Source organism: Ahaetulla prasina, chromosome 1, assembly GCF_028640845.1.
Source record: "Ahaetulla prasina isolate Xishuangbanna chromosome 1, ASM2864084v1, whole genome shotgun sequence".
Lineage (NCBI taxonomy): Eukaryota > Metazoa > Chordata > Lepidosauria > Squamata > Colubridae > Ahaetulla > Ahaetulla prasina.
Window position 1 is genome coordinate 373,977,962 of NC_080539.1, and position 18,326 is coordinate 373,996,287.

An 18,326-nucleotide genomic window follows, 5' to 3' on the forward strand; every position below is an offset into this window, starting at 1 on the left:
CTCCATTTCCCTCCCTTCTCTACTTGTTGTGGCCCACCGGCGGCCAGCAGAGCTGGCACCAGAGTCAGACAATGAGGAGGTTGGGGAGGAACTTGGGCCAGACCAGAGGGCTAGGGAAAGCTCGGACGAGGGCTCTGCGTCGGAGACAGAGAGGAAGCTAGACAGCAGCAAGGCAGAGAAACAGCTGGATCCTGCTTCCAGTGTGTGCATGTGCAGAGCTGCCAGAAGACAAGAACAAGGAAGAAAGCAGGATCGACTTGGGAGTGAAGCCACACCTTGGAGGTGTTTGGCCCTTCCCATAGGAAACAAAAGAGGAGTGAACAGGGAGTGGGCTTTTGCAGGAAACAATTCATTCGTTCGGTTGTTTCAAGAATGGAAAGTTCTTGTTCTGTCCTCCCTCGCCTCCGTCCGAATGATGGCTTAATTAGCCGTCACTATCAGCTCTGGCAGCAGAATAGCCAGCGACTGCCAAGAGCCTCTGTTATCTTCCATGACGCTGGTGAGTCACATAGGAACAAACTTCAGCTCTTAATTGCCTGTTACAAAGAGACACAGCAGCTCTGGCTACCTTTTATATCCTGTGGGGTGTGGCTCCATGACTTAGTACTTCCTAGGCCTGCCCCACCCTTGCTTCTGTTGTTCCCTCCTCTCCTGCCTATGAAACTAAGCCTGATTGCCATCAGCTGGGTCTGCAGGTGTGGCCTGGGGGGGGGAAGAGTCAGGGGATGGAGGCCTCGTTATCTCTTCCACCTGGCCTGTTTCTGGCTCCTGGAACTGAGCCAGGCAAGCCAGTGCTCCTGAGGTAAGTCCTGACGGCCCTTCCCCCTCACTGTCCAAGTCGCTTTCCGGCAGCAGGCCCGGCTCGGGGGGCGCAGACACAACAGTTCTGTTTGTGATTATGAGACTCTGTGCCAGGTTTTGCCTTGCCCTGCATTTGGAACTAGTTATCTGGCAGCTTTCCGAGCGAGGTAAGGTGTGTTAATAAATATTCCTCTGAAAGACTGTTTGCCAAGCCTTGCTGACTGTGAATGAAAGGAATTCACAGTTGTATAAATAAAAGGGGTTTTGCCAGGACCAAGACTCTGCTTCATGTTTTTTAAAGAAGCCTAGGTCAGAACACTACTCTCCTCTCCACTCCCCTGTCCTCTCCACTCCCCTGTCCTCTCCACTCCTGTCCCCTCCAATCCTATCTCTTCTCCACTCCCCTGTCCTCTCCACTCTCCTCCTCTTCACTTCCATCTCTCCTCTCCACTCCCCTGTCCTCTCCCCTTCTCTCCCCTCCCCAACACCTTGGATTAGACCCAGAAGCAAGCTGGTAACCACTCCCAAGACCCGGTCCTCATTCTGTGTTCCACGTCACATCTTTGCCCCTTCTTTTTCTGGCCCTCAGGACAGGCAGGCGGACCTGTGCATCCACGGCTACGTGGATGAGGTCATAACGAAGCTCATGAAACTCCTCGGGCTGGAGATCCCGGAGTGGACCGGGCCACTGGTGGTGGAGAGTATGGAGCAGCAAGAGGCCAAACCGCTCACCAAGCCAGGCACGGACTTGCCGTTCTTGAGCAAGGAAGAGCCGTCTCCCTGCTGGAATGGCGTGCGGAAGGGCCTGGGACACACGGCGGTCCTGAAACAGGAATCCTGCCTGCTGGATGGCGGCTCAGTCCCAGTTAAGCGGCCGAAGCTGGAGCCGTTGCCAACTTGATGGATGCCATCCTGGCGGGGCTCGTCTGCGTGGGTGTTGCCTGGTATCTCTCAGAAAACCAGCTTGGCCTTGGGTGTTTCTACCTGACTTTTTTGAGAATTGTCTTCCTCCGGGTTCTGTACGTAATTTTCTTTTTTCCCTGAAATTTGAAGCTTTTCTGGATGAGCCCAGATTTTCCATTTCTGGAAGAAGGTAACGGCTAGTCAGTTATCCTTCTTTCTTGGGGGCTTGTGCCCTCTTTTTATGCCTTTTGGGTTCTGTTGAGGGACAGGGTCCCGTCCCCTTCTCACTCTTCCTCCCCTCTTCTCTCCCTTCTCTCTCCTCCTCTCTTCTCTCCCCTCTTTCTAGCCTTCTCCCCTTTTTCCTTCCCCTTTCTCCTCTCCTCTCTTCCCCTCTCCTTCCCTCTCCCCTTCTCTCTCCTCCTCCCCGCCCTCAATCATCTCCCCTCTCTCTTTCCCGTCCCTCTTTCATCCATTGAATTCCTTCCTCCCCTTATTCATCCTTTTCTCCTTTCTTTCTCTTCTTTCCTTCCTCCTTTCCTCAGTCCTCTCCCTTTCCTTCCCCCATTGACCCCGGGATTCTCGCTACGGGTCCACTGGTTTGCTGCTACCCCCCAACCCCTTCTCTTGATTTGCCAACCCTGAGCTTCCTCTGTTTCTTGATAAACCGCCGCGGAGGGCGCGTGAGAAGGAGAAAATAGCATTTTAAAGCATTTTTATCTTTGTCGAGCCACTTAGAATAGGAAATAGTGTCCCTTAAGTCGTGTATCTGTTGTCACTCTTTGTCTCCCTGACCCTATATATGTGTGTGTGTGTGTGTATGTGTGTGTGTGTGTGTGTGTAGGTCTTTGGTTATTCGGGTTTTCTCCCGCATAAAATTGGAAGTGTCTTGGCGACGTTTCGACGAAGTCTCATTCGTCAACTTCAGGCTTCAGCTTCGTGCTTCTGGGAGCAATGTGTGATTGCAGCTGTTTCTGTTTCAGCAACATGGCTCCCAGAAGCACGAAGCTGAAGCCTGAAGATGACGAACGAGACTTCGCTGAAACGTCGCCGAGACACTTCCAATTTTACGTTGGAGAAAACCCAAATAACCAAAGACCTACATACAAACACCCGCGAAAACCTCAGAAAACAAATACACACACACACGCACACATATACATATACCCATATATATGTTTTTGTAGGTTTTCACGGGTATAGGTATGTAGGTCTTGGCGTATTCGGGTCTTTTCCCGTGTAAGGTTGAAAGTATTTAGGTGACGTTTCGACGAGGTGTCACTCGTCATCTTCAGGCTGGTGCTTTCGGCTTCGTGCTTGTGCGAGCAAAGCCTTTACGTGGGACCTTACACGGGAAAAGACCCGACTATGCCAAGACCTACATACCTATACCCGTGAAAATGTACGAAAACAAATATATATGTATGTATGTATAGTGTCAGGGATATATATATATATATATATATAAAGCCGTGCCCCATAAGCAGAACCTCGGGCTCTTCCTTCCAGCCCATGTCTGCCACTTCCTCACTTCTCAGGTCAGCCCATCCCAGGAATACAAATTGAGGGGGAGGGTCCCGAGCATTCAAGGTGCCACCCAAAACCCTCGGATGCCACAGCTGCTTTCTTTTCGGGGGGGGGGGGGGAATGAAGTCATGCATAGGATTTTTCTCGCTCTCAGAAGCCCCCCTCCTCATTTCCAGTGCAATTTTTCAGTCATAGGAATACATGCGTACGTGTGCTCACTAAGTAATAAAATGAAAGTTGGGGTGCGGAGAACAAGCGTGTAATGTTTCTTTTGTATCGGAACAAAAAATAACACAGCAACAGTCTCCTCCTTTTAGTGACCAAAGTAACAACGGCCCCGAAAAAAGGGACTTATGACCGTTTTTCACATTTAACGACGGTTGCAGCATCTCAGCAGTCACATGATCAACATTTGGATGCTTGGCAGCTGGTTCATATAGGTAGTCCTCGACTTGCAACAGTTTGTTTAGTGACCGTTCAGATTTAACAACGGCACTGAAAAATGTGACGTGACCGTTTTTCAAAGTTACGACCTTTGTAGCATCCCCATGAACAGGGGATCAACATTCAGATCCTTGGCAGCCGGTTCATAGTTACGACTGTTATTGTGTCCCGGGATCATGTGATCCCCTTTTGCGACCTCCTGACCAGCCAACAACTGCAGGGATTTGCTTAATGATGGTGGCAAGAAAGGTTGTAAAACAGGGCCAAACTCACTGAAGAATCAATCAATCCTGGGCAGAATTCCGGTTGTAAGCATGGAAGGCAGTTACAGCTGCAAGCTTGACTTCAAAGAAACTTCCAATCAACCCTCCAGATTTTTTCTTTTTCTTTTTGCGGTTCTTTTAGTGATTAATCGATATTTGTCCATACAGGAACATGTTATCTCCTTTTGATAATAATACTTTAAAAAAATAATAAAGGCATTCCAAATATTTCAGAAAAAAAAGGAAATTCTTCCTTTTTCCACCTCCTGGGAAAAACCCATCCGCACAGTTTATAACAGTTGTCATTCTGCAATCTGGGGATTTTCCTAGAGAAGCTGGCCTGGTTTGAAACCACACGGAGGGAGGAATTTCCTGAGAGCTGTGTTATTACAGATACAGGTAGTCCTTGACTTACAACAGTTCATATAGTGACCGTTCAGTTACGCCGGCACTGAAAAAATGTGACTTACGACATTTTTTTCACACTTAGGACCAGGGGTGAAATGCTCCCAGTTCGCACTGGTTCTCCCAATTAGGTAGAGATGGCAGCTGCTGGTTTGGAGGACCGGTAGCAAAAATCCCTGGCCCCACCCCCCCTGCCTCTGCTGAGCCCCACCATCTGCAGAGAATTATTTTTTTTTACTTTTAAAAGCCAGTTTTGCTTCAGCCGAAACATGCCTTTAAAAGTAAAAAAAAGCCTTTGAGGATCCCGCCCCTCAGCTGAGATCGGCAGAGACTTTAAACTTAAAAAAGAATATATTTAAAGGCTACTCTGGTGATCTCACCTGAGTTCCTCATCAGCAGAACCTTAAAAAACATGTTTTCTGTAGAAAACATGTAAAAAACTCCTTTAAAAGAGTGTGAGCCACTTACCTGATTACTGATCGACCACATGGCTTTTCTCGCAGCCGGAAAGCCCCAGTTTCGCTTTTAGCACCAGACAGAACTAATCTAAATTTAGCTAATCTATTTCATCACTGAGTGATTAATGCTGTCTGGCTTTGCTTGCTGAGGAACTCTGGGAATTGAAGTCCACAATAAAATATAATAATAATAATAATAATAATAATAATAATAATAATAATAATAATAATAATAATAATAATAATAATAATAATAATAATTTAATTTGTATACCGCCCTTCTCCCGAAGGACTCAGGGCGGTTTACAGCTAGAATAAAAATACAGCAATACATACAATATTAAAAACAAACATTAAAAAACTTATTAAATTTGGCCTAATATTAAAATACAAGTAACACTAAAATTAATAAAAATTAAAACCCCATAAAATCAGCTAAAAATTGAAATTAAAATTCAAGCCAGTCCAGCAAGACGAAACAAATAAGTCTTAAGTTCGCGGCGAAAGGTCCGAAGGTCAGGTATTTGTCGAAGTCCAGGGGGAAGCTCGTTCCACAGAGTAGGAGCCCCCACAGAGCCTTCTCTTATTTATTATTTATTTAATCATATTTGTATACCGCCCTATCTCCCGAGGGACTCAGGGCGGTTAACAGGCACTTAAAAACACATAAATACAGAGTAAAAAACAATTAAAAAACTTATTCTAAACGCCAAATATTAAAAAATATAAAAAATAAAACCCAGTTTAAAACCCGTAAATTTAAAATCTAACTCAGTCCTGCGCAAATAAATAAGTGTTTTAAGCTCGCGGCGGAAGGTCCGAAGGTCCGGAAGCTGACGAAGTCCTGGGGGTAGTTCGTTCCAAAGGGTGGGAGCCCCCACAGAGAAGGCCCTTCCCCTGGGCGCCGCCAGACGACATTGCCTCGCTGACGGCACCCTGAGGAGTCCCTCTCTATGAGAGCGCACGGGTCGGAGAGAGGTATTCGGTAGCAGCAGGCGGTCCCGTAAGTAGCCCGGCCCTATGCCATGGAGCGCTTTAAAGATGGTCACCAAAACCTTGAAGCGCACCCGGAAGGCCACAGGTAGCCAGTGCAGTCTGCGCAGGATAGGTGTCATGCGGGAGCCACGGGGGGCTCCCTCTATCACCCGCGCAGCCGCATTCTGGACTAACTGCAGCCTCCGGATGCCCTTCAAGGGGAGCCCCATGTAGAGAGCATTGCAGTAATCCAGGCGAGACGTCACGAGTGCGTGAGTGACCGTGCATAGGGCATCCCGGTCTAGAAAGGGGCGCAACTGGCGCACCAGGCGAACCTGGTAGAACGCTCTCCTGGAGACGGCCGTCAAATGATCTTCTAGAGACAGCCGTTCATCCAGGAGGACGCCTAAGTTGCGCACCCTCTCCATCGGGGCCAATGACTCGCCACCGACAGTCAGCCGCGGACTCAGCTGACTGTACCGGGATGCCGGCATCCACAGCCACTCTGTCTTGGAGGGATTGAGCTTGAGCCTGTTTCTCCCCATCCAGACCCGTACGGCTTCCAGACACCGGGACAGCACTTCGATAGCTTCGTTGGGGTGGTCCGGTGTGGAAAAGTACAGCTGGGTGTCATCAGCGTACAGCTGGTACCTCACACCGAAACCACTGATGATCTCACCCAGCGGCTTCATGTAGATGTTGAACAGAAGGGGCGAGAGGATCGACCCCTGCGGCACCCCACAAGTGAGGCGCCTCGGGGCCGACCTCTGCCCCCCTGTCAACACCGTCTGCGACCGATCGGAGAGATAGGAGGAGAACCACCGATAAACGGTGCCTCCCACTCCCAATCCCTCTAACCGGCGCAGCAGGATACCATGGTCGATGGTATCGAAAGCCGCTGAGAGGTCTAATAGGACCAGGGCAGAGGAACAACCCCTATCCCAGAGCATGAGTGACCGTGCATAGGGCATCCCAGTCCAGGAAGGGGCGCAACAGCAGAGATCGACCGCGAGGCGCCTCACTTGTGGGGTGCCGCAGGGGTCGATTCTCTCGCCTCTCCTGTTCAACATCTATATGAAGCCACTGGGCGAGGTCATCAGTGGCTTTGGGGTGAGTTACCAGCTGTACGCTGACGATACGCAGCTGTACTTTTCCACCTCGGGCCACCCCAACGAAGCTGTCGAAGTGCTATCCCGGTGCCTGGAAGCCGTACAGGTCTGGATGGGGAGAAACAGACTCAAGCTCAATCCCTCCAAGACGGAGTGGCGGTGGATGCCGGCACCCCGGTACAGTCAGCTGCAGCTGCGGCTGCCTGTTGGGGGCGAGTCATTGGCCCCGATGGAAAGGGTGCGCAACTTCGGCGTTCTCCTGGATGGGCGGTTGTCGTTTGAAGATCACCTGACGGCCGTCTCCAGGAGAGCTTTTTATCAGGTTCGCCTGATTTGCCTGTTGCGCCCCTTCCTGGACTGGGATGCCCTATGCACGGTCACTCATGCTCTTGTTACTTCTCGCTTGGATTACTGCAATGCTCTCTACATGGGGCTCCCCTTGAAGAGCACTCGGAGGCTCCAGTTAGTTCAGAATGCAGCTGCGCGGGTGATAGAGGGAGCGGCTCGGAGCTCCCATGTAACACGCATCCTGCGCAGACTGCACTGGCTGCCTGTTGTCTTCCGGGTGCGCTTCAAGGTACTGGTTACCACCTTTAAAGCGCTCCATGGCTTAGGACCGGGATATTTACGGGACCACCTACTGCCATCTTGTATCTCCCAGCGACCTGTGCGTTGTCACAGAGAGGGACTCCTTAGGGTGCCGTCAGCCAAACAATGTCGACTAGCGGTCCCCAGTGGTTGAGAGATCTGGACTTAAAGGAAATATTTATTTATTTTATTTATTTATTTTATTTGATTTTTATACCGCCCTTCTCCCGAAGGACTCAGGGCGGTGTACAGGCATAATAAAACCAACAATACAGTATACAAGTTTAAAATACAATTTAAAAAACTTATTTTAAATTAGCCCCATGATTAAAATTTACCATGCTAAAAACCCCGTTTAAAATTAATAAATTTACAATTAAAATCCCAATTTAAGCCAGCCTCAAATAGTCATTGAACCTTTGTCATGGTCAGATCACTCTCTCCTTCGCCTGGACTTTTGACCGCCATCCAACACCGCAGGGAGACGGAGCCGATGCGTTGGTTCCGTCCCAGGCGCCTGATGGACCCAGAGAGGTTCCAGACGGAGCTTGGGCCACTTCCTGAGGCTCACGGCACGTCTGAGAAACTTGTTGCGGCCTGGGAACGGGCCGCGGCGGGGGCCTTAGACCGTGTCGTGCCTCTGCGGCCTCCGACCCGGCGCAGGTCCCAACCGGCTCCTTGGTTCTCCGAGGAGCTGAGGGGGATGAAGCGCCGGAGAAGACGCCTAGAGAGCTCTTGGAGGTCTAGCCGTTCAGAGGCTGATCGGACACTAGTGAAGTCCTATACTAGGGCTTACCTAGTGGCATTGAGGGAAGCGAGGCGTTCCTACGCCTCCTCCCTCATTGCGTCGGCAGATAACCGCCCAGCCGCCCTGTTTCGGGTGACCTGCCCTCCTTCACCAGGGGGAGCGGGATGACCCGCTGCAGGGACGTGCTGAGGAGTTTAACGGTTATCTATACGATAAAATCGTTCAGCTTCGGGACGGGTTGGACCAAAATTGCGGTGACTCAGGTGAGATGTCCGAGGGTGGTCTTGGTGACGTTGTTTGGGATGAGTTTGACCCTGTGGCTCCCGAGGACATGGACAGGTTGTTGGGTAGATTGAATGCCACCACGTGTTTACTGGACCCGTGCCCCTCCTGGCTGGTGCTGGCCACTCAGGAGGTGACACGAGGCTGGCTCCAGGCGATTACGACTGCTTCTTTGGTGGAGGGTGTCTTTCCGGCCGCCTTGAAAGAGGCGGTGGTGAGGCCCCTCCTCAAGAAGCCTTCCCTGGACCTGGCTGTTTTAGCTAATTATCGTCCGGTCTCCAACCTTCGCTTTGCGGCGAAGGTTGTAGAGAGTATGGTGGCATATCAGTTTCCCTTACACCTCTGCCCCCCTGTCAACACCGTCTGCGACCGATCGGAGAGATAGGAGGAGAACCACCGATAAACGGTGCCTCCCACTCCCAATCCCTCTAACCGGCGCAGCAGGATACCATGGTCGATGGTATCGAAAGCCGCTGAGAGGTCTAATAGGACCAGGGCAGAGGAACAACCCCTATCCCTGGCCCTCCAGAGATCATCCACCAACGCGACCAAAACCGTCTCCGTACTGTATCCGGGCCGGAAGCCAGACTGGAACGGGTCTAGATAGACGGTTTCATCCAGGAACTGGGGTAGTTGACATGCCACCGCACTCTCTACAACCTTCGCCGTGAAACGAAGGTTGGAGACTGGACGGTAATTTCCTTAAACAGCTGGGTCCAGGGAAGGCTTCTTGAGGAGAGGTCTCACCACCGCCTCTTTCAGGGCAGCGGGAAATATTTGTGCAGCTTTCTGAGATTTGGTGTGTTTCTGTAGTGTTTCACTCTAACTACACAAATACACAAAATCTCAGAAAGCTGTATGTGACATTTTGTGTGTGTGTGTGTGTGTGTGTGTGTGTGTGTCGTGTTGTGTGTGTGTAAAGTGTGAAAGTTGGTTTTTGAGCTTTTTGTGGCTGTGTGAAGTGTGAAGTGCAGCTGCTTTTACATTGTGTGTGAGTCAGTTGTGTTGTGTTGTGTGTGTGTAAAGTGTGAAAGTTGGTTTTTGGTACCTCTTATTGTTTTTTATACTTTGTTATTTTTATTATTTATTGTTATTGGCCACGCCCACCCAGTCGTCTGACCACCAAGCCACGCCCACCAATTAAGCCACACCCACAGAACCGGTAGGGAAAATTTTTAGATTTCACCCCTGCTTAGGACTGTTGCAAGCATCCCCATGATCACGTGACCAAAATTCAGGGGCTTGGAAAGTGGCCCCTCCACTAACAACAGTTCATTTAGTGACCGTTCAGAGTTACGATGGCACTGAAAAAGACTTGTGGCCGTTTTTTCACACGACCACTGTAGCGTCCCCATGGTCACATGATCAAAATTCAGATGCTTGGCAACTGATTCATATTTATGACGGTTGCCGTGTGCCGGGGTCACGTGATCCCCTTTTGCGACCTGCGTACCAGCAAAGTCCAGGGGAAAACCGATTCCCTTAACAACTGTGACAAGGAAGGTCGTAAAACGGGGCAAAACTCATTCAACAAATGTCTCACTTGACAACAGAAACTTGGGGCTCAATTCCGGTCGTATGTTGAGGACTGCCTGTAGTCCTCAACTTACAGCCATTTGAGACTTTTCTCACCGGCATCTGGCAAGCAGTCAATGCGGGAAGACAGATTTGCTGAACGACCCCATAATTCATTGAATTTATTTATTTATTTATTTATTTTATTAAATTTTATTAAATTTTTATACCGCCCTTCTCCCGAAGGACTCAGGACGGTGTACAGCCAAGATAAAACACAGGAATATATACAAATTAAAACATTTAAAACCTAGCAAAATTACAATAAAGGCTGATAATTAAATTTTAGTTTTAAAATTTTAAAAATATTAATAAAACCCCGAATTAAAATTTAACACTATTATGCCAGTCCCACTTGAATAAATAGGTGTGTTTTTAGCTCACGACGGAAGGTCCGAAGATCCGGCACTTGACGTAAGCCAGGGGGAAGTTCGTTCCAGAGCGTCGGTGCCCCCACAGAGAAGGAACGACTGCAGCGATTCACTTAGCAACCGTAGCCAAAGTCATAAAATGGGCCACAACTCACTTACCGACTGCCTGGCTTAGCACGGAAATCTTGGACTTAACTTGGATCATAATTCAAGGACTTCGATTACCGGTTTGGGCTAACGGTGACAAAATCAAAGATGGGATCCGATTCCTTACAAACATCAGGTTTGGTCTAAATGACCTCTAGGATATCTGAGGCTTTTTCTGAAAGTAGAACTCTGGTTCCACTGAGAGTTAACACCGAGAGACCAACTACAGGGAGTCCTTGACTTATTCACTTAGCGACCGTTTGAAGTGAACGACAGCACTGACAAAAGTGACGTACAGATGGGGTCATCACACTTACGATTATTTGGGCAACTGGCGTGTCTTTACTGTGGTTGCAATCTCCCACAGTTGTGTGATCGCCTTTTGTGGGCCTTCCCAATCCAGTTTCCGACGAGCGAAATCAGTGGGAGAAGCTACATTCATTTAACAACCCCACGAGTCTCTCTTAACGACTGCAGTGATTTGTTTAACATCAGTCGGGAAACATTTGCAAAATTGTGTGCGTGTGGGTGGCTTCACTTTAACAACTGCCTTGCTAAGCAACCAAAATTCTAGTCCCAATTGTGGTCGTACATCGAGGACTATTTGTAGGCAGGAAGCACCACCCTTCTCTGTGGCGATCTTGGTAGTTTTCTTAAAGACGTTTCATTACCAAACTAGGTAACATCATCAGTGCTACAAGGGAACAGAGTTGGCTGTTATTTTTTTATATACTATATCTTCTTTGCCTGCCTGATCCAAAATGTAACACAATCTGCCTTCTGGCACGAGCAGGTTGGTTTTTAGCAAATCCTTCACCTGGCTTCAAGTGCCTGTTGCCAGCTCCTAGTCAGTTTCCAACTCCGCGCTGTTCCGAAAAACGAAAGTATTGCCGCAGCGAAGGAGGAACCCTTCGTTCTCCCTCTCCGTTTGGAAATCTCTGCTCTTCTTCGTCGTCTTGATCCCAGCTCTTGTCAGGCTTCCGCGTGACCTGCCGTGTTATTCTTTGAACACGGACCAAATCGGCAAGCGAGATCCCGCTCGATCTGTGGGCCTTAAGTATCACTTCCTGGTCCGGAACAGGTTTCACACAGCGTGATCGGCGTCTCACGTTGCCAAGGAATCAGATGGCAGCTTTGTTTCAACATTAAAAAAGTAAATGGGGGCCGGTTTAGCTCACGCTGGTAAAGCCTGTTATTAAGAACACAGTAGCCTGCAATTACTGCAGGTTCGAGCCCGGCCCAAGGTTGACTCAGCCTTCCATCCTTTATAAGGTAGGTAAAATGAGGACCCAGATTGTTGGGGGGGCAATAAGTTGACTTTGTAAAAATATACAAATAGAATGAGACTATTGCCTTATACACTGTAAGCCGCCCTGAGTCTTCGGAGAAGGGCGGGATATAAATGTAAACAAAAAAATAAAATAAAATAAATAAATAAATTACCATCTAGATATGAGCCAGCAGTGTGCAGCAGCTGTTAAAAAAGCCAACACAGTTCTGGGCTGCATAAACAGAGGGATAGAATCAAGATCACGTGAAGTGCTAGTACCACTTTATAATGCCTTGGTAAGGCCACACTTGGAATATTGCATCCAGTTTTGGTCGCCACGATGTAAAAAAGATGTTGAGACTCTAGAAAGAGTGCAGAGAAGAGCAACAAAGATGATTAGGGGACTGGAGGATAAAACATATGAAGAACGGTTGCAGGAACTGGGTATGTCTAGTTTAACAAAAAGAAGGACCATGGGAGACATGATAGCAGTGTTCCAATATCTCAGGGGCTGCCACAGAGAAGTGGGAGTTGGGCTGTTCTCCAGAGCACCTGAGGGTAGAACAAGAAGCAATGGGTGGAAACTGATCAAGGAAAGAAGCAACTTAGAACTAAGGAGAAATTTCCTGACAGTTAGAACAATTAATAAGTGGAACGACTTGCCTTCAGAAGTTGTGAATGCTCCAACACTGGAAATTTTTAAGAAAATGTTGGATAACCATCTGACTGAGATGGTGTAGGGTTTCCTGCCTGGGCAGGGGGTTGGACTAGAAGGCCTCCAAGGTCCCTTCCAACTCTGATGTTATGTTATGTTATGTTAAATAAAAATAAAACGGTCCAGAATAACCTCTAACTACTTGGTTAAGTGAGGCTGGAAACGGGGGTGGGGGTGGGGGGTGGAGAGAGGGCCGGTGACTCATGGTTGACTGACAGCTGCCGGCCATGGTCAGTGGTCTTTGGAAAGGGCAGATCTTGTCCCATTAAAGGTAAAGGTAAAGGTTCCCCTCGCACATACGTGCTAGTCATTCCCAACTCTAGGGGGTGGTGCTCATCTCCGTTTCAAAGCCGAAGAGCCAGCTCTGTCCGAAGACGTCTCCGTGGTCATGTGGCCGGCATGACTCAACGCCAAAGGCGCACGGAATGCTGTTCCCTTCCCACCAAAGGAGGTCCCTACTTTTTCTACTTGCATTTTTACGTGCTTTCGAAACTGTTAGGGTGGCAGAAACTGGGATGAGTAATGGGAGCTCACCCTGTTACACGGCAGCACTAGGGATTCGAACCGCTGAGCTGCCGACCTTTCGATCGACAAACTCAACATCCTAGCCCCTGAATCACTGCGTCCCTGAGCCACTGTGTCCCCGCGTGTGGCATCCTTAGTGCTGAGTTATCTCTAGATCAGGGGTCCCCAACCTTGGCAACTTTAAGCCTGGCGGACTTCAACTCCCAGAATTCCCCAGCCAGCTTTTTAAAGTTGCCAAGGTTGGGGACCCCTGATCTAGATAACAGATTCCAGTTAGGCCACGAAATTAAACCGATTTTTTTTCAGGATTGATTGCCGAACTGCATGCCGCACGAGACGTGGATTTTTGCCAGTGATATTTGCAGTGAAGTAGAAGCCAAACTCTTGAAAACATGCCTGCTAAGAGGACGGAAGAAAATGTGTTGCGGTCGGTGGTGAAATCCGAACCGGTTTGCTACTGGTTCGCTGTCTGCATGCTGTGCGCCACATGTCCGCTGTACAAGCATGTATAGCACACACCAAAGGTGTGTTGCGTGCGCACGCCTGCCCAGTACACGCCAAAATGCGGCTTGGAAAGGTAAGTGGAGCAACGGGGGGAGGGGGGAATCCGCTGTGCCGCGCGATTTAGATTCACTAGAAAGTAGGATTCCCTGCTTCCTAGCGATTTTAAATTGCACGGACAGCTGATCGTTGGAAATACCTGTTTGGAGGAATCGGTAGCTTTTTTATCACTACCGGTTCACACGAACCGGTACGAACCGGTAGCATTTCACCACCGGTTGGAGTAGAAGAGGTGTTTATGGATCTTTGGGCTTTTCTGTAAACTTCGGAAACATTTTGGGATTAGAAGTTGCAAAATGTGTGTTTCTGTCCAAATGTGTCACCCGTTCAAGGTGGCCCAGATAAGAAGTACCCCCACACACAAGGGGTACTAATTTGGTCTTTACTCTGAGGTTACATTAACCAGTTTTTGCAAATCTGAAAGTAGATCTCCCCCCCACACACACACACCCCTTTTCAGTCCCAGAAATTAGAGAGGGTTCCTTTGGAGATATTTGTCACATCTCCGTTTTGTTTTTGTTTTTTTTCTGTAGGCTCAGCGTCCTCTTATCTGACTGTTGCTTCATGCATTGCTCTTCCTCCTGTCTCCCAAAATAATTTTGCCCAGGACACTACAGATATTGGGCAATTGTGACGAAGGTATTTATGAACCTGTCATTTCTTGCCTGCTAAAAGTGTCAAGTCCCTTTAACCCAAATGTCCATGCCTAGAATATTTTTTTTTTAATTTGCATTTATATCCCGCCCTTCTCCGAAGACTCAAGGCGGCTTACACTGTGTCAAGCAATAGTCTTCATCCATTTGTATATTATATACAAAGTCAACTTTTATTGCCCCCAACAATCTGGGTCCTCATTTTACCTACCTTATAAAGGATGGAAGGCTGAGTCAACCTTGGGCCTGGTGGGACTTGAACCTGCAGTAATTGCAAGCAGCAATTTTACTCACTCAAGAGGTGATACTCAATAAAATACTCATTTATTGAGGGTCTCTGGAGATTCTCAGTCATCCAGGTCAGGGTTGTCCCTAAGTTGCTTTTTTTTTTTACGAGAGGCAACTGGACTTTCTGGTTATTGTTTGAAGATGTTTCGTTTCTCCTCCAAGAAGCTTCTTCAGCTCTGACTGGATGGTGGGGAAATAGAAGGATTTATATTCCTGGCAGACAGTGGGTCATTTGCATCCTTTTTAGAGAGTCCTTGAGGCCACTTGGAGAACCCTCAACTGAGGGGGAAGGATAAGACATCATTAATTAGAACTGCAGAAAAAATAATTGCTACCAACTTGCCTTCCATTGAGGACCTGTATACTGCACGAATCAAGAAGAGGGCCGTGAAAATATTTACAGATCCCTGACATCCTGGACATAAACTGTTTCAACTCCTACCCTCAAAACGACGCTATAGAGCACTGCACACCAGAACAACTAGACACAAGAACAGTTTTTTCCCAAAGGCCATCACTCTGCTAAACAAATAATTCCCTCAACACTGTCAGACTATTTACTGAATCTGCACTACTATTAATCGTTTCATAGTTCCCATCACCAATCTCTTTCCACTTATGACTGTATGACTATAACTTGTTGCTGGCAATCCTTATGATTTATATTGATATATTGATCATCAATTGTGTTGTAAATGTTGTACCTTGATGAAGGTATCTTTTCTTTTATGTACACTGAGAGCATATGCACCAAGACAAATTCCTTGTGTGTCCAATCACACTTGGCCAATAAAAAATTCTATTCTATTCTCTATTCTATTTATCTCCAGTCTACAACATGGTCCTTTCAGCGGTTCCAAGAAGGCTCCACACACATTTGCACTACTCAGGTGGACCTTGAGGACATAGACAAACTTCCAAATTGCCTCAACGACCCTCTCAAAGGATGCAAATGACCAGCTGTCTGCAAGGAGTATAAATCCTTCCGTTCCCCACTATCCTCTCAGAATTGGAGAAGCTTCTTGGAGGAGAAGCGAAAATGTCTTCGAAAGAAAAGTCCAGTTGCCTCTTGAAAAAGCACCTTTGGGTCATTTATGAAGTCTTAATTTGTGCCCCATTTCCCGCTCTGGGTCTCTTCCCTCCCTCTTGCTTGGCCCACTTCTTTTCTACCCCCTCTTCTTTTCTTTATGGATGTCGTGTCCCACTCCTCCGCTGACTGCCGGGTCGGGGAAGTCCATATCAAGCGTGGCTGCAAAGCCTCTGCAGCTTTGCCAAAGTCCTGTCAGAGTTCTCAGGGCAGGCAGGAGACCAGGATGTGACTTCAGCAATCCAAGTTAGACTTTGCCTGACTCAGGGAATGCCAGAAAGCAGATCCTTTATATAGGCCATGGGATGTGGCTCCATGACTCAGCACTTATCCAGGCCTGCCCCTCCCTTCCTTTTGCTGACGTCGCCTCTCCATTCTCCGGAAGCGGGGATCTATCCATTGCATCGTTTCGTCCCCAGCTGCCGGTAATCCCAGCTCGTGGCTGGCTTCAGGCGCACATGTTATCGGAGGGAGGTTTGTTTGCTCGGTTTGTCCGGACATGGTGCCAGGGCTGGGGGCTGGAGGCATGCCAGGACATTCTTCTGTACTATCAGTCTCTGGCTGAGATAGCAGGAGATGAGAGAGGCCCGGCTGCGGCGGGGGTGGGGGGAGCGAGGCACAACAGGGAGGAAAATATCAATAAATCCAATCCGATGAATCATTCATTTTAACTCAAATCATTTATTGTACACGTAAATGGGGCGACACGTTCTCTCGGCTCTTCGTTTTCTGGCTGCTGGTATTTCAGGGCTGCGAAGGGACCCACGTTGCGATTTCTGATCCCAAACCGTCCCCCCACCCCAAATCCTTCAAAGTCGACTCAGCTGTGCTCAATAGGTACCCAGGGCTGACCGCAGGATGTGCTCAAAAAATCAAAAGAGGACGAGGATAATGGTGTACAAAGCTCCCTTTGCTCACCTGCCATCTTTACCTTTTTCTTACCATACCGTGCGGACTCCCCTGCTCCTACGTCTTCCAGATCGAGGCTCTGAGTCCTCACATTCCTGCTATTCTTAGTTTTATTAGATCATTTTAGACCGGGGCTGTCAATTTTACCAGGCAGACCAGAGAGGAAATATGACCAGATTAGCTAATTCTACTTTACCGTAAAGCTACAATAGTAAAATCTCACAAGTTTGACAGTACAAACAGCTGCCGTCTCTTTTACAGCCTGAGAACTTAGGGAGGGTCCCTTCTGAGTCTTTTTCTCCACCCGCTATGCAGCTGCAGGCTAAGCCCTCTCTTATCTGACTGTTCACCAGGCAGCATTTCTTCCCCCTCCTCTCCCTTGCAGCCTGAGAACTTAGGGAGGGTCCAGAGGTGGTATTCCACCGGTTCGTACCGGTTCAGACAAACCGGTAAGTAATGACTGCAGGTGGGTCTGCCCACCTGCCTGGATGTAGTGCCATCCTATCTAGCCACATTTTTGAGGCCAGGCGCATGGGCGGAAGGCCCGTGCGTGAGCAAAGTGCACGCGCAGAAGACCAGGCACATACGCGGATGGCGTGCGGGCGGGGCGAACCAGTGGTAAGAATATTGGAAACCCACCACTGGGAGGATCCCTTCCGAGTCTTTTCCTCCACCCGCTAGGCTAAGGCATCTCTTATCTGACTGTTCCCCAGACAGCATTTCTTCTCTCCCCCCCCCCCATTTTACAGCCTGGGAACTTAGGGAGGGTCCCTTCTGAGTCTCATTCTCCACCCGTTACTCAGCTGCAGACTGGAACCTCTCTTATCCAACCGCTCCCTAGGCAGCATCTCTTTCTCTCCTCCTCCCCCGCCCCCCACCATTCACACTACTACTCCAATAGATCCGATGCTGCTCTCCCAGAAAAACAAACAAACCAAGAAGTTAGAACTAGGAGGACATCTGAGACAGAGCGAAACTTCTGAGCTGGCTTCGGTATTTGGATTTCATCCTCAGAAGCTGTCACTTGTCGGTTGCCACGCTTTGACGCCTCAGAAGGGAAAGCAGCCAAACTTTGGGGGCCGAATTCACGGAACGGGAAGAAAATAATCCGAACAGATGCCTCCCGAAGCTTTTTTTGAGCTTCCCTGAAGGCCGGCCGCTTCCTTACATAATCGGACGTGCAAGACGCCGCCGAAGCCATCTGAACGTTCTTACGGAGGCAGATTACATTTTATATTCCTGATTAAGTGTTGTTGTTTTTTCCAAACAAAGATCGCAGAAGCCGATTGAGATAAACCTTTGCTCCCTTTTCTGGACTCCTAACCCTTCGCCGGAAAGATTACACAGGTCATCCACGACTTACAACAGTGAACCCGTTCAAAGTCGCAACGGCACTGGAAAAAGTCACTTCTTCACACTTAACGACCGTCGCAGCGTCCTGAGATTTACATTCCGATGCTTGACAACGTATTGATGGTTGCGGTGTCCCAGGGTCACGTGATCCCCTTTTTGGCAACCGCCTGACGAGCCAAGTCCATGGGGGGGGCGGAGCCAAATTCACTTAACCACCCGTGTTACTAACTGAACAAGGGCGGTGGTTCACTTAACAACGGTGGCATGAAAATAAAATGGTAAAACGGGGCAAACTCGCTTAAATGCTTCGCTCAGCAACAGAAATTTTGGGGCGTTGGTTGCGGTTGCCACTCGAGGACTACCTGCACTTCG

The 18,326-nt window shown here is 48.6% G+C and overlaps 1 protein-coding gene across 11 annotated transcripts in view; it reads left to right on the forward strand.

Moving 5' to 3' along the window:
- Window positions 1-18,326, forward strand: part of SIRT6 (sirtuin 6) — a 77,870-nt gene that overhangs the window by 21,357 nt on the left and 38,187 nt on the right. The window contains exons 8-9 of one of the 11 annotated variants that reach the window (XR_009152772.1): window positions 13,410-13,680; window positions 14,198-14,828. The exons of 2 other annotated variants lie outside the window; for them this stretch is intronic. Coding sequence is in view for 8 of the 9 variants with exons in the window: in XM_058163631.1 (XP_058019614.1) it covers window positions 1,391-1,702 (312 nt within the window). In the remaining variant the exon portion in view is untranslated. Of the gene's footprint in view, window positions 1-1,390; window positions 2,168-2,684; window positions 3,492-3,545; window positions 4,856-13,409; window positions 14,099-14,197; window positions 14,829-14,852; window positions 15,158-15,435; window positions 16,291-17,615; window positions 18,278-18,326 lie in introns of those variants that run through there. 8 more of the 11 variants (XM_058163633.1, XM_058163632.1, XM_058163635.1 and 5 more) reach the window with 8 other exon arrangements.